Source organism: Falco punctatus (genome assembly GCF_963210335.1).
Source record: "Falco punctatus genome assembly, chromosome: 7".
Taxonomy (NCBI): domain Eukaryota; kingdom Metazoa; phylum Chordata; class Aves; order Falconiformes; family Falconidae; genus Falco; species Falco punctatus.
This window is the reverse complement of record NC_137587.1, coordinates 30,714,762-30,739,061: the sequence shown is the minus strand read 5'-3', so window position 1 is coordinate 30,739,061 and position 24,300 is coordinate 30,714,762. Positions and strand designations below refer to the sequence as shown.

General features: G+C 39.0%; 1 protein-coding gene across 1 annotated transcript in view; it reads left to right on the top strand.

Moving 5' to 3' along the window:
- Nucleotides 1-257: 257 nt before the first annotated feature.
- PPP4R3A (protein phosphatase 4 regulatory subunit 3A) overlaps nucleotides 258-24,300 on the top strand; it is a 44,365-nt gene continuing 20,322 nt past the window's right edge. The window contains exons 1-4 of the mRNA XM_080396702.1: nucleotides 258-1,455; nucleotides 9,921-9,976; nucleotides 19,179-19,277; nucleotides 21,673-22,290. Coding sequence (XP_080252828.1) covers nucleotides 1,314-1,455; nucleotides 9,921-9,976; nucleotides 19,179-19,277; nucleotides 21,673-22,290 — 915 coding nt within the window. The 5' untranslated portion in view covers nucleotides 258-1,313. The remainder of the gene's footprint in view (nucleotides 1,456-9,920; nucleotides 9,977-19,178; nucleotides 19,278-21,672; nucleotides 22,291-24,300) is intronic.

Genomic DNA, 24,300 nt, shown 5'->3' with positions numbered 1-24,300 from the left:
CGCCGAGGTCCGGGGAGGTAGCGCGGGCAGCCGGCGCCGCCCCTCCGCTCCCGGGGCCCGCGGTCCCGGCCCGGCCCGGGCCCCACGCGTGTCCCGCCCGCGTGGATCCGAGAGGGCGGTGCTGGGCGCGCGACGCGTACCCGCGCAGGGGCGCGGAGCATACCCCCACCGACAGCCCACGCGGGGCGGCTGGCCCTTTAAACGCTGGCGGGCGGCCCGTGCCGCCGCTGGCTGGGAGACCCCGCGCCTCCAGTGAGAGGTGAAACCAAGATGGCGGCCGCGCAGTGACTGAGGCGGAGACGGAGTCGGTGGGAGCCGGGCTGGATGGGCCGCGCTGCGCTGTGTCGCGCCGTCGCCGCTCTCCCCCTCTGAAGGGCTGAGCGTCTCTCCGCTGGCAGGGCTGCTGAGCGCCTGGAGCGCAGCCACGTCGCCGGGCGCGCTGAGGAGTCGGGACTGAGCCGCCGCAGCACCGGGAGGAGGAGGAGGAGGAAGAAGAGGAAGAAGAATATGGCGGCGGAGTCGGGCTGGGAGTGAAGCTGCCGCCTGCGACGGGAGCCCATGGGGGAGACGGGGCTCTGAGCCCGCCCGCCCACTTCATCCCGCCCCGGGACAGGCAGTGCCTGCAGGCCGCGGCCAGCCCCGGCGGGAAGGACGGCTCCCGGAGCCCCGCGCTAACGGACGGCGAGCGAGGGGCTTCGGGCCTGGGCAGCTGCTGCACAATAGAGCCGAGCGCCGGGCCGGGGCGAGCGGCCCCTCTCCCGCCTGCCTTCCCCCGCCTGCTTCACCCCGGCCTCGCCAGCCTCCCGCCTGCTTCCCTCGCCAGGGCCCCGGCCTCCAGGTTCGCCTGCTCCTGTCACCCCGGCCCGGCTGCCCGTTGTCGCCCGTGCCATCTGCTGTCCACCGCTGCTTCCACTCCCGTGGATCCTCTTCTCCTCCAGGATCCATTCTTCACTGCCTGTTCTGCCAGCCCTTCGCCCTTGCCAAGAGCCTCTTTCCTCTCTGCGGCTCTCCCCTGCATAGGCTCACTCGCCTTTTGTGCAGCGCTTGACGGTGCCTGGAGCGACTCCCCTTTCATATCTTCACCTCCTGTTCCCCCTCTTGCCCTGCGCCCCCCAGTCCTCTGTTACCCTCGATAATGAGGATCCCATTGCAGCACTGAAGAGGAGTAAGAAGAGCTTGCTTGGCGTGCCCGTGTGGGGCTGCTACCTTCTTTTCTGCTCCCCTCCTTTGAGGGGGGCCTAGCCCCCGACCAGTCTCCTGCTCCTCCAGCGGTTGCAAGCCAGAGTGGTGGCAGTGGTGTGGCAGGCGGCAGGATGACTGACACCCGGCGGAGGGTGAAGGTTTACACGCTAAATGAGGACCGCCAGTGGGATGATCGAGGCACAGGGCATGTGTCCTCTTGCTACGTGGAGAGGCTCAAGGGCATGTCCCTGCTAGTCAGGGCAGAGAGTGATGGTAAGTGTGTGTGTCTGAAGGTACGCTCTTTCCTCATCCTACCCAGCGAAGGAGCTGGGCCTAGCTTTGTCTCTGTTGCTGTAATGTTTTGCTGCATAATTCAAATGTGATTCTTAAAAGCAAGTAGGCACTAACCGTAGTTCATTCGTGTTAGGCCAAGGGTAAGAAATGGAAGGTTGCCATGAAGTGCATGCATAGTAGGTGCTTGGTTCATAGCGAGTACACAGCGTTGCATATAAAATACGTTCAGGTCTTGTAAGTCTTGTATGGTTTGTGTATCTAGTGTTCTATCACCGGGTTCCCAACGTATTTCAATTTCAAAACTGGTGATTGTGATGTATCCTTCCTTAGATATTTCTGGAAAGGATCCACTCATGAAAGCTGTTGTTCAAAACTTTGATCATGTTTTTTAGTAGTAAATGTTTAAAAAGTCATTGTATGGCTAACACCCCCTCCTCCCCCTTTCTTTGGTAGCAAGAATTATGCAAGACTCTTTAAAAGCTGTCAACAGTTATTAAAGTACAGTTGTTAGAGTAGTAAAGACAATACAATGGACAGAGCAGCATTTTCAGATTTTTTTTTTTTATGGAATGGTGGTTCTTAGTCATTAAGCTGTTCTAGATCTTGTAAATCAGTTTAAAATGATACATTATCAACTTCCTTCACATTTTTGACAACATATGACAGTAGTACAGGCTGAGTAGCAGAATCTACCCCTGTAGCTACATGTTTGGGCTAGTCTGGATTGTTGATTGAGTTCGTTGATGGCTGCTACGATCAGAGTAGATTTTAAAATATACTTTGCCGTATCTAGCATGTACCATTTTGCTAGTTAAGTCTGTCGGTGCACAACTTATTACTTCATCAGATACATAGCTACTGTATCTAGTGACTTGTAGATCTAGTTATAGCTTGTGACTGTCAACAGACCTTGTGATTTTCTTTATTTGGCTTTTTCATTTTAGGAGCTAGGATGAAAAGCAACTTGAGAATGATTAATTCTTACTATTTGAGAAAGTTCTGACAAAGTACAAAGATCATAAACTGATATTGATGAATCAAACTTTCATCTGAGCAGGGTTTTGATAATTGATAAGTGTGAATCTCGGGGTTTTGTAGTTTCTTGATTATACAGTAAAAAATTAAACCAATACTTGATTTTATATATTTTACACTGAAGAAGATGCATTTCTAGTTTGATCAACATCACAGTGTAAGAGAAAACATCCAAAATGGAAGTAGACTTAGTTTAATTTCAACATGCGGGAGTGAGGTAAAAAGAAAGGTTATTTTTAGGCTAATCTTTTATTAGGTTTTAAATTCAATTTTAAATTAACAGTTCATTTTTTTTGTAGGTAGAGTCCTATGTGGCTGATGTGCTTAGGTTTAAAAACTATCATGTCTTCTATACACTAAACAATTTTCTGGGTTTTTTGTGGTGGTTTTTTTTTTTTTTTTTTTGAAAAGAAAGTGAAAGAACTGCAGTTCATAACATGCCTGTGAAGAAATAGCCCATTCAAACTAAAATCCAGTTATTGACTTCAAGTGGAATATGTATGCATAAAACTGGCTAGAACCTGAATTGGACTGTTGTTGCCAGCTTATTTGTTCTGAATGAACATCTGTAAGAAGGAAAATACAAATTAGTATAGCTGATCCCAAAACAAAGATGAAGACATTACTTTGTGTTGCATAGTGAAGATACTCTAATAAAAGCAGAACTTTCTAATTGCACCTAATACACAGAAGTATATTTAATAGGATACACACATTATACTTCTCTCAAACAGCACACATGTACTTCAAGAGTATTGAATAATATACAGAGCTAAAGTTCTTAATTTAGTATGCAATATCAGTCCTGGGTAAATGTGCACTCTATTTATAGGCTAGTTTTTCTAACTTGCTTATGTAAACGCCTCATAAAACTTGATTTATGGTTTGTTTACTCCCGGTGTCAATTGTTTGTGGGTTGGTTTTGAGGGCAGATAGAGTCATTTTTGCATGTGAGCAAGTGGTTTGGAAAAAGATTTGTGTTTTCGGCATCACTCAATTTCTGTGTTCCCTTGTGTGCTTTAACTAAATGAAGGAGCTGACTGTGATGATTTAATTTTTTTCCTCTCTAGTTATCAAAAACATAGAAGAAGTAGGAGCCTGACCTATACACGATTTGCCTCCATGTTTCCATTGCATTCTTGTACTGTCTTTCTTTGCCAGCTCCTCCTCCTTCCACAATGAAACGTCTTCCTTCCTCCTTTTCTAAACCAGCTTTTCCTAGGTTTGAGCTGAGATTCATCCTGTGCACGCTGGCATGTTCTTACTAACTTACTCCAGGAAGCTGACTGAAAACCTCCGGATCTGCCTGAAGCTGAAGGCTCAGTTTCCTGAGTGGGGGATGCCGAGGGGATGTTACCAGTAGTTCCTGCTGTGTATGGGAAATTCCCACTCCTGTTAAAGGGCCAGTTTGGCTGTGCACAGAGCAACAGCAGATTTACCAGAGAATCGTATGGCTGACCACGTGGGCTAGCACATAGTTCAGTCTCTTGATTGCACAACTGTGACTTGGTGTAGCTCCTAAGTGCTTTACAAGTGGTTGAGATTTTATGACAGGGTCAGGGTGTTCAGATAAGGGAGCTACAATCAGTATACCAAGTCCAAGGTAAGCGGTCATCTGGAACGAAAGTAATAACTGAGTAAGAGTGCTTTTTTTTTTTTTTAAATACGTAGGAGTGGAGTTATTTTTCTTGGGTTAGAGTTTTATTAACATCTTAAAAGAATTTAGAGCAGATGGGCTATTTGTGTTGCTATCTGGGATGTCTAATGCTTGCAGGCACTGAACTTCTAAGAGTCATTACAGGCAATTTGGTGTAATCTGTTATAGTGCAGAAATGCCATACACTGCTTTCAGATCAGATAGGTTAATCTTTGAAACAGTGAATTGTATTTATTTTTTTTTGCCACTTAACTGTTAACTTTTTTAACTTGAAACCCTGAAGTTTCTCTGTGTAATTCCTAGTAACAGTGTATTCTACTTGAATTGCAGTAGAGCAGTAGTGAACTCTTGTTTTACCAAGGGTCACCTTCCATGTGAGTTTCTGTGTGTAATCATAAGCCTTTGATTTCTTATGACTTGTTTCTCACATGGTATTTTAGGCTACTGTGGCCTGCTTAATTTTTAAAATGTCTATGTGCTTCTAGATTTTTCACTGCATGGTTTCATATCACTTTTTTTGTTCTGAGCCCAGATGGCTGAAGAGACCTCTAAAATTAACTTTTCTGTTCAACTGTTTTGGGTTAACTTGAAGGCTTAAACTTTTAATTAAACTTTACTAGTCCTGTAACTAAACTTCTTGACAAGCCAAAGTGAACTCCCACATTGGAGGCCATATTTGCCAGCTATCTTTTAGGAACTATCTAATAACTTTTATTCAGAAGTTGTAGTTTGCCACTTCTGAATTCTGTATGTTAATGCCTTCTGCCACAGGGCAGACATCTTCATCTCTGCTGTTTCTTTAGACTAGGTATCAGTAGCCCCATAATACTGGCAGAAGGCTTAGCCAGAATTTGGCTTAAGTTTGCTTTACCTTGCTCTGACTCAAAGGATTAGTTTTAGGAAAGCAACACTGAGAAATTTGTTGCTATATACTTACCTTAGGTTAAAATGAGGGAAAAAAAACAACGCAGAAACATGGGGGATGGGGGAAATTTTTTTATTTGTTTTCTCCTGGTTCTCCCCTCTCCTTAATATTTGGGTTTAATCCTTCAGAAATGTGTGTTAGATGGAAGAATAGTCACTTGTGAGTGCAGACTGTGTTCTTGGAGTTCTGTTTCAGCTGTTAAGTTTCTGTGATTCAGTAGCAGCAGAAGTGACTGCAGAACTTAAACCTCTGAGTGGATCTTGGGAAAACCAGCTCTTGAATTGAAACTTACTTAAACATGTTTATATTGGTGAAGGGTCATGCAACACTGTACCTTTTCTGCTTTTGAGGAAGGATCCACATAATTTGATGGGAGAGGAGCACTCTCATACCAGCAGGTCTCTTCCATATGCATACGCGTAAACAAGACTTCAGATTTGTTGTTTAAGACTCCTGCATTGGGATATTTGATGTTCTTTAACTGTCTTTGAAAATAGTGTTGTATATCTGTTTGTAGTCTGTTTTGAGCAAGTCTTTCCCTATACACACATTCCTTTCACAGCACAGAATGGTGTTGTTATAGAAACAAAAAAACCCAGCTGTGCTATATTGCATTACAGTGGCAAATAACATAATTCTGCAAATCAATTTTCATCTTTATAGGTGGTTTTAGATGTTACTTTCTGGCACCACTGTTTTGCAGTTACCTTTACAAATTCATTCAAGGCTATAATTTAGAAAATAACTAGATCTGCATAATTTTCAGGGCTTTATTAAAACTATGGCTTGTATTAAGGTGAGTTTTCAGGTCTTACCTAACTTTGAGTAGAGTCATTGTGTCAATGAAGGTAAGATTTTGTTGGCGTATTTTTATAAAGTGGACTGGATAGTCTTAATGTATTTTAGTATAGTACCAAGAGAAAAATACTTCCATAGAAAGTAATTGCTTATGACAAATGCAAGAGTAAGCATCTTAAACTGTATTTAGGAATCAGTACTGATACTGACTTTGGAGAAGAACTTTTATTTACAGTATGTAAGATTTTTGTAACCTTTTTCTGATGAATTTATTTTACAGGCGTGTTTCTGTTGCTTGGTTTCCAGAAGCAAGTAACAGAGACTGCCTCATACCAGGAAGGGGCCTGAATCTGTAAAACTTACTGTACAAAAATAAACCCACTGAACTAACTAGTAGAATAGTCACAGATTTTGAGTTGTTGAACCCTTTTTGATGAACAAATTGCACAAATGGAGCATCAGATTATTCAGAAGGATGGATTTGGGGCAGCTATTAGTTGTAGAGCAGAATTTACACTTCAGCATGTTTCTATTTCCAAATTCGTATTTTTCTAGTTACAGTGAGGAGTAAGTTGAATCATGTAGTGATGAGAAGCAAGTCAAGCCTTGTAAGGCTTGATTTGTCTTTCCTGCAAGCATCAGGTTTAGCAGAGAAGAAGAAATAAGTCTAGTAAAGAGGTCATTCTCTAGTGTCTGCTTCTGGCCTGGAAGATGAAATGTCTGCATTCAATTGTCTTCAATATTATTTTTTTTAATAGGGGTTTTTCAAACGTGGCGTTCAAGTTGTGTGATACTCGGCTAATTTCAGGATCTCATTGTCTGTAGATCTGTGTTTAGCAGTCAAAATGTTTATCAACTGCTTTTAATTTTTTTTAATGTAACTATTTAATTCATACTTGATGGTATTAAGTATTTCTGGACAGTAAAGACTTTCTAGAACCTAGTCAACTAAGTTAATAGGACAAAATAATAGTCTGAAACTTGTAGTTGACGCTGAGCCTTTGAAACTGAAAGTAAGATTGAAGTGAAATACTGCCTATAACTGATGATTGTAATAAAGGGAATACTGTTCCTAGATGTTCACTAGGCAGACCCAAAAATTCAAAGCTTGAGACTGTGGCCCAAGTACTGCAGTGTATTGGATTCATGGTAAAGCTTATCTTAGATGTTTTCCTTCTCTGTCCTGCTCTATAGTTTGTGATTATTATTTTTTTTTTTAGTTATGCTACTGTACTTGAGCACACAAGCAGTTTTGTTCACAGAGCTGGTGCAAGTTAGAAAACTGGAAGAATTCTTAAGAAAGGATAGTATATGTGGTTTTGGGGGGAGACTGCTTTTCCATTGTGTCTTGTTTTCCCTTGAGGGCTGTTTAGTTCTGTTTTGTTGTTGGATTGTGTCTGAGTTTGTAAACAGCTCAATGCAAGAGCAGTTGAGACAAGGCAATAGCTTCTCAAGCCAGCTTCATTAGTGAAGGCTGCTTCTTGTAGAACAGACTTAGAAATTAGAAAGAAGTAGACATCACATGTAAGTTACTTTGTTAATTAAAAAAAATGATTGTATCAGATTATCACAAACACAGTAAGCTAATGAATATAAAAATCTTTGATAAAGCTTCTAAATTCACAAAGTAATAACCTTTCTTATTAGACAGCAAACTTACGATACTTAGGTAGTTCTTTAGTGATACACCACGCTTTCAGCAAGTAAGATTCTGTGATCTTGTTGTTAAGTCTCTTCCCTCACCTCCCCCACCATAACACTTTCATCAGTGACAGACAGTGGGATGGGGTGGACCCTTCAAATCTGCAGATCACACCAAGCTGAGTGGTGTGGTTGACACACCTGAGGGACAGGATGCCATCCAGAGGGACCTAGACATTCTTGAGTGGTGGGCCTGTGTGAACCTCATGAGGTTCATTCAGCAAAAGCCAAGTGCAGGGTCCTGCACCTGGACTGTGGCAACCCCCGGTATCAATACAGGCTGGGAAACGAAGGGACTGAGAGGAGCCTCACAGAGAAGGACTTGGGAGTACTGATGGGTGAAAAGCTGGACATGAGCTGGCAATGTGCACTCACAGCTCAGAAAGCCAACCGAATTCTGGGCTGCATCAAAAGAAGTGTGGCCAACTGGTCAAGCGAGGTGATTCTGCCTCTCTGCTCTGGTGAGACCCTACCTGGGAGTACTGTGTCGAGCTCCAGAGTCCTCAGCACAGCAAAGACATGGACGTTGGAGTGGGTCCAGAGGAGAGCCATGGAAATGATCAGAGGGGTGGAACACCTCTTCTGTGAGGAAAGGCTGAGAGGGTTGGGCTTCAGCCTGGGGAAGAGAGGGCTCTGCGGAGACCTTACTGCAGCCTTTCAAGACTTAAAGGGGATTTACAAGAAAGATGGGAGCAGACTTCTTAGTAGGGCCTGCAGCAACAGGACAAGGGGCAATGGTTTTAAACTGAAAGAGGATAGATTCAGACTAGCTATAAGGCAGAAATTTGTTACGATGAGGCTGGTGAGGCATTGCACAGGTTTCCCAGGGAGGTGGTACATGCCCAATCCCTGGAAATGTTTGCAGTCAGGTTGGGTGGGGCTTTGGGCAACCTGATCTAGTTGAAGATGGCTTGGTGATGGGAGTGAACTGGATGAACTTTGGAGGTCCCTTTCAATCAAAATCAGTCTTATTTTGACTGATTGCAATATGACCCTTCCACATGTTACTTCCTAGTAAACACCTAGTAATTCTTGAAAGGAGAGTGGGATTGTTTTGTAAATATAACCTATGAGATTGAGGATGGTAAACAAATTTCGGTTTGGGATATTTTTTGCTGTGGATTTTGTAATGGATATACTCTTCAGATGGTGAAAACCAGCTACTTGTTGATCCTGCTGTGAGATTTGGAAGTATAGTTTTCGATTCCAAGTATGTTTTTCAAATCCAACTAATTAGTTTTCTTGTTCTGTCTTCAAGTTCTCAGTCTTCTGTATTTGAGGTGGTTGAAGCATTTTTTTATTTTTCTTTAGTGTAGATTTTGTGGGGATGTTTGGCAAATGCTATGGTAATATAAATATAAGACTGCCTTCTAACTGTAGCTATGAAACTGAGAAGTTGAGACTTTTCTTAAAGTTTGGACTTCATTCTTCAAAAAGAAGTGAAGCAGGTAAATGAATGGAGAAGTGTCTCTTTCAAGGGTGTGCTTGCAGCCTTATGGTTTCTACTACAAGGCTGATCATGCAGGTGAATTTATCAGTACTTCTTCATGTATGTTAAGTGAAGCTCTGCAGGTATGTAAGTTTAAGTCATGGCTTTAAAGAGTCCCTCATGCACTGGCATTTGTGCAGCTGAGCAGCGAGGTGGATGAGGGAAATGATTGGACCAGAAGTAAAAGTGGTTTTAAGGATTGTTTTGACCTAATCAACCCTCCAAACCATTTAAACATGACAGGTATTAACAGTAATGCTTATGCAAAAGGAAGGACAAGAAAACAGACATGAGAATGGAATTGCTGTTCTAATGTCTTAAATCGGTGTAAGCTGCTGTGAAACCGTTGTTCCTAAGTTTATCATGTCTGAGTGTTTTGGTGGTGTTACTTGCGGTCATAATGGTTGCTGTTGTAAGCATTGGTTTCTAGAGATGCTTTCCACCACAATAATGTAAGGGTTTTAGCTAAACTTTGAGAACAGTTAGCCATGTGATTAGCAGATTTTGTACAAAACAACTGTAGGTGATTTACAGAGTGCAGTTGTGATGCTTTTTATGTGATTATTTTTTGTAGAGTTTATAATAAAGAATCTGCGGAAAAGTAATTTCTCAGAATAAGAGGTTAAAACTCCAGTCCTCAAAATACTCTTGAATGTTCTGTACTATGTGAACAATATTTTTGAGGTGAAAATGAAATAGAAAGTGTAGGATATGGGTTTAACAGGCTTATTGTTGGGAGGAAAGGTGTTAATACATACTTGAGGAAGAGCAATCAGAAAATTCATGTTGAGATTGAAATTCTAGTACACATTTAAATAAGTGGAACTTTTTTTTTCTAGGCTCTCTTCTTTTGGAGTCCAAAATTAACCCGAACACTGCGTACCAGAAGCAACAGGTAAACATACTTTTTTTTTTCCCCTCACATTTAAAGACAGGTTCTTTAACTTCAGCAATACAGTAATTTTTTTGCCTGTATTACACATTATATTGTATGGTTTTGTACCAAAAATAGGAGGCAATTAGTTCTCGTCATTTTTGTGCATTTCATAATAAGTGTGTGTTGTTTATCTGCATTTTTCTGAAGTCACATAGATAACTTGCACTCTATTTTACATCAGAAAATGCTTTGGGAGAGACAGGCAAAGCATAGTTCTGAAAATCACGAGATAGCTGAGGTTCCTGAGGATTATAGTATCTGAAACTTAATATCTGGCTTTTTTTGTCTTTATATTTCAGATACTACAACTTTCAATGTCTTTTTTTTTTTTAAGTGAAGACTAGAAGGCTTTAAAGCTATATCCATGTTTACCTTTGTTTGGATTTTACTTGGAAGATGGATATGGATTACTACTGCTTCAAAACATTTTGTATACATAAAAGAAGCTTTTCACCTCTAGTTTGCACCTTACTTCAATTATTTAAGCTATACATTATGAGCTCCTAAAGAGCGCTACAGAGATGAGTGAGAAGTGAACTGCTGGTCTTGCACTTTGCTGTTCTCATCTCACATGCTGAGAATTAGACTTAGAGGTTTAGAAATGCTGAACCATTAGCTGTCTGGTCAGCTCAGACTTGCTAAAATCCTGTCAGGTACAGTTGATGTATTAAAACATTTTTCAGTGTTCAGCTTCAATAATTTATTATAACCATAGATACAGTGTAGTTTTGCTCACAGGCAGTCCTGGTGGTTGTGGAGCTGCAGCTGCTTGTAGGATTGTATGTTGAACTGAATGGGGAGAACCAGTCTGAGTTAAAATTACCCTCCTTTGGAAAATTCAGCCTGTATCTGCCCCTTTATAGAATTCATCGTGCACTGTGTAAGCAGTCTGGTAAGGCCAGCCTGGGGTGGAGAATCGGTTTCAGGGAGTAAGAAAGGACAAGATGAGCAAGAATGTGAAGGAAACTAACTTTTAGTTGTAATCCTGACGAGCTTGAGGTCATGCTTTAGGATTCCTAAAATGACATTGAATATTTCACAGCTTTATGGCATAAAATGCTGATCTAGTGTAAAATTGCTTTGCTGGTTCAAATCTGTTCAAAGAGCATTGAGGGTAAGCTTTATGCCAGATCAAACATAAAGCCTACTTAAAGTAGACATAAAATTGTAAGATTGCTGCAAATGACCACACATGCCTGTCAGTGCAACAGCATTTCATATCTGTGCGCATTGCTACTCTGGGTCAGACATGTATTGTAATCTTGCACTGTAGAAATCAATACTCGTGATTGTGAAAATATGGTTAGAGAACTAACAATATTGAACATGAATCTGTCCTGTTAGAACAGCACTGTATGTTTTCTGTGCTGGAGAAGGAAAAGCACTGTTCTTAAAATTTCAAATCCCACGTAGGCAGAAATTTATATTTGCAGGTGTTCATATTATTTAAGCAAAGCAGTGTCTAATACAGATTGAATGTAGGGCTCCACCCTGAGCCTTAGAAATACCAAATCTTTCTCGATGTGTGTATCTGTCGTACTTTGTAGCACGTTATCTTTCAGGTGAGGCCTCCTTACCCTTTCCCTTAGTAAAAGGCCATTTTAAAGTTTAAACCTGGTTCTGTATGAGCTAAGCTTGGAGCTTAGCAGCTGAAAGGAAGAGTTGTTTCTTTCCAGCTCTGCTTATAGAAGTCTGAACTGACTAAACTCACTAAACCACAAGAAAATTAAGGTGGTACTCCAAATCACTCATCAAAAACTGGTTAACTCTCTGTCAGCAGAAGTTTCAGGGCACCTCACGCGAGATACATTTGTGGAACTGTGAGATGGAAGTGTCAGAGACATCTTTCCTTTTTGGCTGCAGAAGGTCACTTAGGTCAACTCAGCTACTAGTGGAATTGCAGCCTGAGATAGATTTACTTTTGAGTTTGCCTGCAGTTGTCAGCTGTGCTTATAAAATTTCAAGAAAAATCTCCTAGAAATGTAAGACTTAACAATGTACAGTTACTTTAAAGTTTTATGGTTTTGTCAGTCTTTTATCTCAAAATTCTGTTATGAGGGTGAACCTCCATTCTATTTTAAAGGGGTACACAGCAGTACACCTGTTTTTACTGTGACATACTTGGCACGTGGCTTGTGGGCACTTTGGGTATCTAATGGCACAAGTGGATGAGTTCTGACTTTTGTCTAGGCTGACGTGAGGCTTGTAAGAAGAAACAATTTTTATTGGACCAACTAATGTAATTTGTGGTTGGGAGGAAGCAGATATGTGATAGCAAGTTTCCCCAAGAGCTTGTCTATGCCAGTTGCTTTGGATTCTATTTGGGATAGAAGTTCTTCCACTGGTGAAAGAACCTTCTACCTGTGCTGTGCTGTTAGTGCCAGCGTGAAACAAATTGTCTCATTAATTGTTGATATCATGAATTATGCAGTTTTGGGGGTCTGTGTATTTTAGTGATAACTGTTGCAGCTTAGATCATTATTTGTCAGAATAATAGTGTGAAGACCTGAGTACAGGTTTGCCTTGCTTCCTCTGTTCTCTTGTCATGTAAATCATCCATGGAAACTAGAAAACCCCAACCCCCTCCCTCCCCCCCCCAACCCAACCGAAAAACAAAACCACAACAAAAGCCATGCCCAGTGAACCTGGACTTCAAGTAAAATTTTGTCAAATTGTCTGCTTTAGATTTCTTGGGGGTTAGGATTGAAAGCAATGACTTCCCTTTACCATGGTTTAGTCAGGTCTCTGTGTGCACATAAATGTTGATCCACTTTATGGCAGGTACAACTGTCTGCTTTTCTTTTTGGAGTGGAAGAATATTTGGCAGATCTTGAGACCTACCTGCTCGGGGACTCTTTTTTTTCATATGTCAGCGTGGTCCAGAGATACTTCAGCTCACACAATCTAGCCTCCTGTCATCCCAGACTTACCTGCCATCTAGAGATTTGAAATAATTCCTTAAAGCATGAAACACATAGGCAGTCTTTTAACTACCTCTGCACTAGTCAGATAAATTAGGTTAGTCTTTCACAATAGAGTCATTTTGTGCTCTGCATTCAAAAAGAAAGATATGTATGTATATATCTGATTCTGTTGCTACCAGTGGAAGTCTTTGGATGCTCTGAACTGTACTTCACAGGAGTGCTGTTCTTGAACAAGTGAACCTTACTCAGAAAACAAATAATTGCATTAGTATTTTAGGGCAGCACACCTCTTCCTATGCAACCTTAAAGGAGAAATAAATTCTTTATATACAGCATTTACTTAGGGAGAAAGCTGATACAGGTGTGGATTGGGGTATATACTTTTCAATATACTTTGGCAGTGCTTTGCCAATAGAACAGTAAAGAATTATCTTCAAGTTTATTTTAGATACATCCATGTACATCCTGTAACCCTGTTATGAAGTATGTATTGCATCCCTTTTTATGCCTGAAACAAAGAAGACTGGAGTTGCTTCCACCTATTGTGTCTTGCCTCTGCACCAGAATCTTCAGTGTCTCATGTTCTTAGCTTTTGCAGTCCCTTTCTCAGTTCCTCACATGAATACAGGGCTTAAATTCATCCAGAGTACCATCTATTACCTATGTAGCTTGAAGGTGGCTATCCTTGAATGGTGAGACTTACTAATAACAAAATAATAAATAATAAAAAATCTTTGACAAGATCCAAAAAGGCACTAGCAGAATGTGCAGAGAAGATGAAATTCCTGCCCTTGCTGTCAGGACAAGCAAGCCAACAGTGAAACTATTTCAATAAAATTTCTGCTTATTGTAGCTATGACAGTAAGGAAAATCATGTCATTTGTGGGGTGAGGGGAAAAACAAGGGGAGTGATTGCTCTTGCTTTTGGAGTGGGTTGGTTTATCTGGTTTAGATGATCACGTGTTGCTTTATCTTTATGCATGCTTTCCTGTGAAGTCTGATTTTTCTGCTATTTCTGGGTATGGTCACTAGGCCAGTGAGTTGAGGTTCTGTTACAGAACTAATAAACTGATTTATTCCATGTGATTCATGGGAATGCAGCTATGAAATTGCTAACTGAAAAGTCACATACATTTGTTGAGCTTTCACAGAAGCTAATAGAATACATTCTGCTGAAAGACTGAGTGTGCCTTTGATATGTTATTCCAATTTTGGGGATAACTTGTTAGCCCATCCAGATATTCAGGTTCTAGGTGAACAAATGCACAAAACCAAATGCAGAATTCAAACTTTATATTACATTATTGCGGCAGGGGTTTTTAGCCTGAAGATTCTGCTGGAACCTACCACGATACTTATGTATAGTTAACTTAAACTACTGACACTACTCTGGCTTTTTGTTTCATAAGCAGAAAGCTTCTTATTAAACTGTATTTTTGTTTGTAAATATTTTGCTGGCAAGATCCTGAAAGGTGGCTTGGCATGTCCAGAGAAGTGTCTGTAACTGTAAACAGTGTGAGGGCTTAGTTAAGGAAGACTGGCAGTCAGGAAGTCCAGGAGGGAGAGAACCAACGTTTCTGTGTTGAACTTCCAGTGGGCGCTAGGAAAGTCTCATAGGCCTAAACTGTTTGAGGGCTAGTAGGAAGAGATTAATTTGCTTTTTAAGACTGAAAACAAGAATTTATGAAAGACCTATCTAATTTGGGGGATCACTACTTCTTGAGAGTAGCCCACATCTCATAGGGATGCCAAGATACTATTTTGGAGCTAATAAGGAGACTAGTATTCTCCCTAGATGTGAACACCAGTGAGGGGGCACTGTCAAACAATAACAATTTTCTTAATTTTATCACATTGGGAAAAAATCTTAAATCAGCTTTACAGCAGAATAAAATCCTGAGTACCAGTTGCTCTGAAATTCTTCACTATGAAATCCCAGGGCTTGCTTTGGAGATTTTATGAATGCTGTACAACACACCTGCTAATAAATGAAACTAATTTAATGTCTTAATAAAAGTGACTTCTGGTGAGTGTTATGGTGAGACTGATAGTGTGTATTCAAGAACCTTTCTATTAAGGGAAGTGAGCCTTTTGGAAATAATTTCAAAAAGCAAGGAGAAATCATACGGTAGATACTAAACCCTGTCCATCTAAGTATAAGTGCCACTGCTTCCTGCCTTAAACTATTGCAGTAGTATTTTTGAAGGTTAGCTGCCTAGGAATGAAGCCTCAAATAAAGCTGTAGTACACAGTAGTGCTGCAGAGTAGTAGTTCACACAGTGAAAACCTCTAACTAACCAGAACTTGCTCCATGTGGACTTGATGTAACCAACAATGAAACAAGCAGCAGAGAAATCCCTGACTGTTCTCAAGAATATAGCTTCATGCTGTATCTTTGTAGGAGTGCAGAAAGTTAACTTCCATTGGTAGAAATGATAAATACCTCTCTATGGGAATGTTGAATACATAGGTCTTCTAAAAAGAGGCCATAGTCAGGATTTTTGCTTAAAATCAAGAATTCTTTATTATATCTGAGTAGTCATAATTAACAATAATATGAAAGAAGAGAAATTTATAGAAACAGTTATAGGGGACAGCAAATTTGGTATGGGCTAAGGTAGTGATGACACAGCATTATTGTCAACTTTTTTTTTTTGCAAAGCAGCAAATTATTTTCAAACTTGGAATAAGATTGTGAACTCTACCTAGTCGTTTCCTGACTGTCATCCTATTTAAAAAAAGATCTTGCCAAGAGTTCTAATGCATCTTGAAAAATGTGAGAAGTTAGAATGCTAGGATTCTTGCAGAGCCCTCAGTATAAAAGCCTTCAATGATAAAACATTTGTCCATGTTTATGATTTAATTCACACAATGTGGCTATGATTTAATACTGCAGTTTCACATTTTAATTGAGTTTAATAACAACCTAGATCTAAAGAACAAATTTTACATATTTGTTTTAGTTATCCCATCCAGTTTCTTGTCTAGAGACTTAACAGATATGTTTTTGATCAAACTGAGTCAGAACTGCTTTTATGCATCGTATAAGATTGAATAGATTATGCTTCTAGGGGAGTAATATACAAGAGTCATCTCCTTAGCCCTCTAGCCAATAGCTACTATTACTAAGCATACTTATTTACACGCCTGTTTTCTCTTGGAATGGAGGAGACAGTCTTAAGAAATTTAAGAAATTTCAGTTGCCTTGTGGAGTTGCAAGAAGTAATGTTTGGCATTTGGAAGCCACAGATAGTCCTATTGCATAGTTGAGAGATCCAGAGTAGTTGGTAGATTCACATTACACTGAGGAGATTTCAGATCAAACAAGAAAGATTCCTTTAAATAAAACGAGCAGAAGCTAGACTTGTTGTCATGTGTTTTTACCTTTACATCCAGAATTTCCTTCAGTCACTTCTCCCTACATGCGTAAGTCTTGTACTGCTCTTTTGTTTGATGAGTATAGGCTTTGTGGGATTAAGAAAATGAAACTACATTAATATCTGCATTTAACAGTGATTTTAAACTTCAGCTGAACTGTGTATTACGCAACAGACTGAAGTGTTTTTCTCACTTTGCTTCATTTTCTGTTTTTAAAAGCCCTTTGAGGCAAGAAAGGATGTACAAATAATCTCGTAAAGATCCAGAGTAGCAACTGATAGGTTTCTGTTGAGGCACTGATAATAATCTATAATATGAAATCCTTGTGTGGCAAGACAACAGATAACTAATCATTTGAAATTGTTAGTGTTGGCAATTGGAAAATAGTTTTCTAATATTAATAAACAAAACTTCTAGATTTTTGTTTTGCTGCTCAAATAATTTCTTCCAGCAGTTTTTTTGTTTTGCTTTCCAGAGAAGAAACAAACAAAAAACTCAGAATGTGTAGAGGTGAAAAAATACTGTGTGAACTTCCATATATGATAGTAGATGGCCTTTTTTAGCAAGAACAATTGCTATACTATGGCCAAATACACTTTTGTACATCTGTGACCATAGTTTTCAAAAGCAGCTTTACCTTTGTGTCTTCCCTTTTGTTTTTCTCTGCCTGCCTTCCTCCCTCCATCCCTCCTCTCCCCAGAGGAAAAAGAACTGTCTTGGTCCAGTGCTGGACTGTATTCAGAGACTTAGAGCTTTTGTTTACTTAGCTTACTGCAGTTTATGTAAATAACACTGTCCTTATTTGTGTTCTTTTAGTCATTTTCTTATTGTTGGTCATGTTCTTTATAAAGAAGAAAATATGTTTTGATCTTCTTTTAGAAATGGCTTGCTTAGAAATCTAACTACTTTCACTTAAATGGAAATTAATTAGATAGGAATGTTGCAAGTACTTCAAGGGTCTATTTAAGATTTAGTATTAGGTTGATTTTTTTAAATGAAATAAACACTACTCAGTGGGAAGCTGGTGAGACAGTGGCCTTGAAAACTACAGCAGTATAAATACTAATTGCAAAGATTAACATATTAGATTTTGAACCTCATGGCGTACAATGAATATTGCAGTAAGGTACATACTGTTTTTAAAGGTGGTAAAAAAAATAATTTTTTCTATTGGACCTTTCTAAATTTTTTAAACTGCTATTTTTCTTGCTCTGTAGGAGTCAGCAGTACTAGGTGCTGTCAATCTGTTATTACCAGAGTATTTGCACCATGACCTGTCTTGTAGAGAATAAACTATTAATTGTGACTTTCTTCTTCCTTTTGTATTTTGGAGGTGGTCTTCCTAAACCCCTTTCTTCTGTGTACCACCTCTTCCTCAACCCTTTGGAAAAGGAAAAGGTAAACTATTTGCCATTTGCAAGGTAAAGCCATTAGTGCCTCTGAAGCAGTATAGCTGCTCTGGTAATGGCAAATTGATTGTATTGTATTGCTTGACTGAATCCTAATGGAGCTAGCTGATCGTGCTATTTAGATTACAGTTTAGTTTAAGGAGTTTTCTAGTAAGTACATATTGAAATCTAAATGTAAGATTTCTCTTAATCCTCAGTGTTCATTTTAATATTTGAAATAAATTTAAGTCTAATTAATAAACTGTCTTAAACTTTATAGATGTCTGGCAACTGTGGTGCTTTTGCAAATATTTAAAATTAATTCCTTTAGGAATAATCACTATAAGCAAAATCTATACTTAATGAAGTAAAAATACTTTTATGTCATGATTGTCATTGAAATATAGATAGAAAAATTTTCATGTCTCTTGTCCTAGTGAGTAAATGCATGTTTTAGCACTTAACTGAAATAATGCAGTATCATGGGGCTATATATAATTAATGTGGCTGTATTTCGGCTAGCTTTTACAGGAGGACAAAAGACATTTCAAATAAAACTTGATTCAGTATATAAATAATGCATATTATATTGTCTTCTCTTTCCATGTTTCGGTGTTTTGTTTTTTTAATTCTAACAGTTATTTAGTAGACTGCAAATGACTGCATCAAATACCTTATCAGCGTGTGATACTGCTGTTTGCAGCATCAGCTTCCACTTCCATGTATTGGTTTTGCATGCAGTATGAGGGCTCTGATAAACTCTTGAAGTATTTAATAAGTTGGTGGAGCTTAAGTGTCTGGGTGGTAAACGTAGCTAAGCACAGTTTCAATTTCTAGAAATCTAGGGCAAAGCATTGTTTCAGAATTGTAGTTTGAAATGAGTAAATATGGTGTGCTGGTGTCAGTGTAATAAAGATCCATGCTCTTAGGCAATTAACTGTGCATATTTGAGTTTCAGTTCTTGTTTAAAGTTTGTAGGCATCCTGGGGCTGCTTTTTAAGCAGCCATTCTGTGCATCGTCACAGTGTCCTTTGGGGCCTATAAAAATTAAAAAAAGATATTATAACTTTAATCCTACAAAAGATAGGCAGTTTCATGTGGTCCAGTTGAAACAGATTTTTAAAAAGAAACAAAACCTGTTGCTTTTGTTACCATATTTTATCAGAGGATGCACTGAGTTAGAAGTACATATTCCAGATGAGCCTTTTTGGGATTTGCAATACCATGGTCCCATGAATTAAGAACTAGAATTTTCAGTATCTTTCTGGAACTTCCTTATTGTGATTTATGCAGAAATGGTTTTAATCCGAAGAATTTCAGAACGTATGATGATTACAGTTGTATTGTAATACTGTCCTGTTATAGTTAGGTATCAAGCTGTTCTTATTTTAAACTTTTACTCTTTAAATACTATGCAGGTTTTTAAAATCTGAAATACAGTGCCTGAAAATATTTTTCCTCTCTTTAAAGGATACCTTGATTGTGTGGTCTGAAGCTGAAAATTATGATTTGGCACTTAGCTTTCAAGAAAAAGCAGGATGTGATGAAATATGGGAAAAAATATGTCAGGTAAGTTTGATAAATTTAAGATTGAAGCAACCTGAATAATTTTAGTATTTGTGTTCAAAATTTTTAGACTGTTCAAAGAGGTGAATCTGAACACAGTAGATGGAAAGTAGAAAGATACTATCATCGTTGCTACCTCCCCCAAATTTTGCATTTTGAGTTTGAAAACTCTCCTTCCTCCAGAAATTTGATATGAACTTAAACTATGTTGAGGTATTTTTTTAGAGCGTTTTCAGGTCCTTTTGCTCAACATAACTTTTTAGCTCTGTTATCACCCAAGGAAGTTTTAGCTTAAAATGAGTGCTTAAAAAGTTTCATAAAAATTAGTTTTATAATTAACTTTTTCCAATTTTGCCAGAAGGGAAAAGGTTATCTGTCTGAAGTTTCATTGTAGAAAGAAGAATGTATGTGAGCTCTTCCTGAGTTTTATAATGTATTTTTCATGGCTTTAACCATATCTTATTCACATTTCTTTTTCTACATTTCTCATACTTCTCTTTCTCTTACCTCATTCTCCTTTCAGGTGAGGGACTTTCTCAACAGAACTTTTGTCCGTGTGAATGTGACAGCATGCTTCTGTTGACTGTTAAGATTATGAAAGGTTGATCTGATAGCTGAAGCGGGAGATAGCTCTATCCATGTATTATCACCTCAGGGCTATAATTCTTACAGTTTAAAGAAATAAAATGATTTATTTATAGCATGTATATATTTTAATATGTGCTTTTTATTTTTAAATTATATTTTACCATTATGACCAGATGACTATGTAGTCACTGAGTCAGTGTTGTTTCTGGGTAACATTTGATCAGGTACTAACTATTGGTCAATACCCAAAAGAGTTTAGTCAGTGTATTCACTGATGTTAGTTCGGTTTGTCAGATCTTTGGGTTTTTTCTTCCATTCCAAGTTTTACATTTTTTCTTAATTTTTATGCTGTATTAGGTGGGATTTCTCTAAATCTGTTGAATTCTTTATGTGCACTCTTGAACAAACATCTGCCCCTGTCTTTTGGAGTTTGTTGTCACTCATTTCTAAAATAAAGCAAAAGACATCTGGTTTTATAGTTGCATGTGTATAGATAATTCCTTTTTTCAGGAATGAGGCTTTTCAACAGTTTACCACTTATGTGAATAAGTACAGAAACTTAGGTAAACCAGGAACCTTAGCAGTCAAAGGACCAAAAGCTGGGGACAGAAACAAAATGGGGGAAAGGGGAAACTGTGTTCTTGGGAAAGAGCCAGATAAGAAGCCCAGCTTCCTCAGCCTCATGTAAAGATCCAGTATTTTTGTAAGAAACCAGTGCCTTTACATCCTGTTTTGAGGCCATGCTATTGTATTTGTGTCTAGTGTATTTGAAAGATCTTAAGCTTCCTCAGTCATTAAAGCGTCTTCTAAAAGGAAAACTTTGATACCACTTATCCTGGAAGTGGTTGCAGTTGTATAAGCAGAACAGTATGTGGGTTTTAACAGCATTTTGTATTTTAATTTTAAGTATAGGCTTGCTGTTATCCATGAAGAACTATTTCTCCCAGATTTTTTTTGCTGATTTTCAGGATTAAAAAGAACAATACCTTCTACTGTTCCACACAGCAGTGCCTTTCTGGATTTCATAAATCAGGCTCTAAGCAGATACAATTAAGATGTCATTAAAGCTGAAACGCTGTGGTGCCCAAGCATCTGTCTCTGTTTTTTTCACTAATTTGTACTTCCTGCAGTTTCATCGTCGTATCTCTAGAGAGATCTTGCAGGTCCTGTGCCTTGTTTTTCTAAAAGCTCCAGATTTCCACTACTCTTTTGTTAATGTTGGTTTGCGTTTTGTGTTCTTAAGAGGGGATTCTGTGCCTCTATTGAGTATTCAAAAAGTACGGGGTAACAGATTGTGACTTGCAGCTCTCCAGAACTGCAAACGTAACAAGGCTGGCCTTTCTCCTCTGTGTGAGGTAGTGGAAGCTTTAAAAAGCACCAAGGGCAGTTAAACAGCCTATAGATAAATGTTTAAAGCTGTCACTGCAGTAATGTAATACTGATTTGCATTTGAAAATCTGCAGAAAATAAAGACTAAAAGCAAACTGCTTAGTTCAGTAGTCTCTTAAAAAGTTATCATCCACACTAATGATTATGAATGTCTTTTTTGAGGTACTCAAAATTTAGCTTTATTATTTCTCCTTTTTCTAGAAAACAAGTAGAATTAAATATCTAATGTAGAAATAATTTTGTAAAGCCCTCTGTTTGAAGAAATCTTTTAATTATCTCTTATTTTCCAGACCAGCTGTAAATGTCAACATTAATTTGCCCTTCGATTTTGGCCGTACAAAGAAGTGGTGTGTGGCAGTTGTAATTATATTTTTTAAAAAGCACTCAAGTAGCAGTAAACTGAACATATCTTATTTTGTAGGTTCAAGGCAAAGACCCTTCTGTTGATATTACTCAGGACCTTGTCGATGAATCTGAAGAAGAACGTTTTGATGATATGTCATCACCAGGTCTGGAATTGCCATCTTGTGAATTAAGTCGACTAGAAGAAATTGCAGAACTTGTGGCATCTTCATTGCCTTCACCATTACGTCGTGAAAAACTCGCACTAGCACTGGAAAATGAGGGCTATATTAAGAAGCTCTTAGAAATTTTTCATGTGTGTGAAGACTTGGAGAACATTGAAGGACTACACCACTTATATGAAATTATCAAGGGAATTTTCCTTTTGAACAGAACTGCACTTTTTGAAGTCATGTTTTCCGAGGAATGTATAATGGACATAATTGGATGCCTAGAATATGATCCATCTTTATCACAGTCACGGAAACACAGGGAATTTCTGACTAAAACAGCAAAATTTAAAGAGGTGATACCTATATCTGATCCAGAGCTGAAGCAAAAAATACATCAGACATACAGAGTACAATATATTCAAGATATGGTCCTACCCACTCCCTCAGTTTTTGAGGAAAATATGCTCTCAACACTTCATTCTTTCATCTTTTTTAATAAAGTGGAAATAGTTGGTATGTTACAGGTAAGTTTCATGTTTTCGCAGTCTCTTTTATTTGTGCTTGAGTAGAGAAAGTTGGATATTTTTTCCTGGAAAAATTGAGGTGCTTCGGTGGAACCTTCAGTTGTGTGATTCTGAAAGTAATTTTGAAGTGTGACATAAAAGGCAGGGATTTGAGTGCTGAGCTGTTAGATATATGTTCTCATATTTCCAATTTTGGACTAGATTCTTTGTAACTGATTCAAATGGAGCAAACACAGAATCCTGAATGAGGTTGTTTGTAATGAATAGTATTGTTTGCATTTTGGAGCGTTGAAGTTAGTTTTGGTTTTTTTCTGTATTTTGAACCATGACACACACACACCCCACCCCACCCCCAAATTACTTCGACTAGATTTCACAAATACTATCTCATACCAGGATATAACTGTTTCTAATTTTGAAGTAATTTAAATTAGTTGTTTGGAGAGTACAGAACATAAGAGTGCCTTAGGTGCTTGAATATTTTCTTAGTTTGTCTTGTAAGTCGCTAAATAATACTGCTTGGAATTACCAGTTTTTCATGATCTATGTCTTACTGCAAATATAAATAGATTCTATAATGCTTTAGATACTTTACCAGCATGTCTTCAGTATTCTGCACCAACCCATGAACTTCCTGCATGGTGTAGAAGTAGATGGTACATCTCTGTAATGGGAGCTTCCTAAAGCTTGCAACTAACTCAGCAAAGTGTTACAGCACACATATTTTAGTTTGTAGAAGTTAACTATCATTATCTTAATTCTCCTAACATTTAATAAATGAATAGCCACTCTTTGTAGGGGCTATCTGATCTGGAGAAATAGAAAAAAAATGCTTGATGCTGCTGATTACCTTAATCATATTTCTCTTCAACTGAATCTCAGAACGCACCCTGCTTATTTTCATGGAAAATACAGCAAAGGAGAGAGAATTCCTTCTGTCAAAACTAGGCCTCCCGACTTTTCATCCACCACGCTCAGTTGATCAGAATACTATTGTTTATTAAAGCTCTTGGAGCTTTAATCTGTCATGTCCACACATGTAGTATTTGATAAGTGGCAGATGTGCAAGACATCACCCAGGGCTAGTAGCTGAGGCAGGTGCCTTGTGGTCTGACCATTACTTATTCGAGCAGCCACTGGAGGCCTGGTGGAACACGTGGGACATCTTCAGTAGTACTAGACCCCACCTTATGCCCAACTGAACCAAACTCCTCACGTCTGTATGTGTGTCCTTGGTAAACAAAGGCACAAATGCGTATCTGAAACAGTCAGAAGACCCTAATGGTTTTGGAGCGGCCAATTTGAGAAAGCTTACAAGCCTGACTCGGAGAGAGTGCTGAAGAAGATTCAGTTAAGGGGTCTCAACTTGAGTATCCAGTATGACTAGTGTCTCTAAAATATCTGGACCTCTTCGCAAGGGTTGCTAAAAGCAGAGTCCTGAGGGTGGTACATTTTGGTTTGAGGAAGAGAAGGGGCTTGAGATTCTTGGGTTTCGGTGGCCGATTCTGAGAGGAGTCTTGAACTTTGAAAAGGAGGCTGGGCAAGGAAAAAGGGGACCTGTTCCTGCAGAACTATTAAGGGCATGTTTGCCAGTAATCCCCAGGTAACTTGATGGAAGACTAGTGGCTGATTAGTTTCCTTTTTTCTGTCTCTTACTATCTGTGTTACGTTAATAGACAGAGGGTAAGCTGGGGTTAGAATATCAAGGTTTAGTGTGGTTGTGAAACTTGTTAGTTGCCATTTACAGTTGAAATAAAGGTTCAGATCTGATGTTGGTTGTGTGACTGCAAGTTTCTGAACCTTATTTTCACTTCTGTTGCTTTTGTCTGTGGTTGGGAATAAAGTATACTCCCTGTGTGTTGGAGCCAGAAGAATTAGCGCTGCATCACTGTCAAAGTTAGGTAAATATTTCAAATTGTTCAAGTGCTTTCAAGTGCAGCATACAAGAGCTGTAGTGCACAAGGAAGAAAATACATCCTGTGCTATATTACATTTCCTATTCCTTTCACA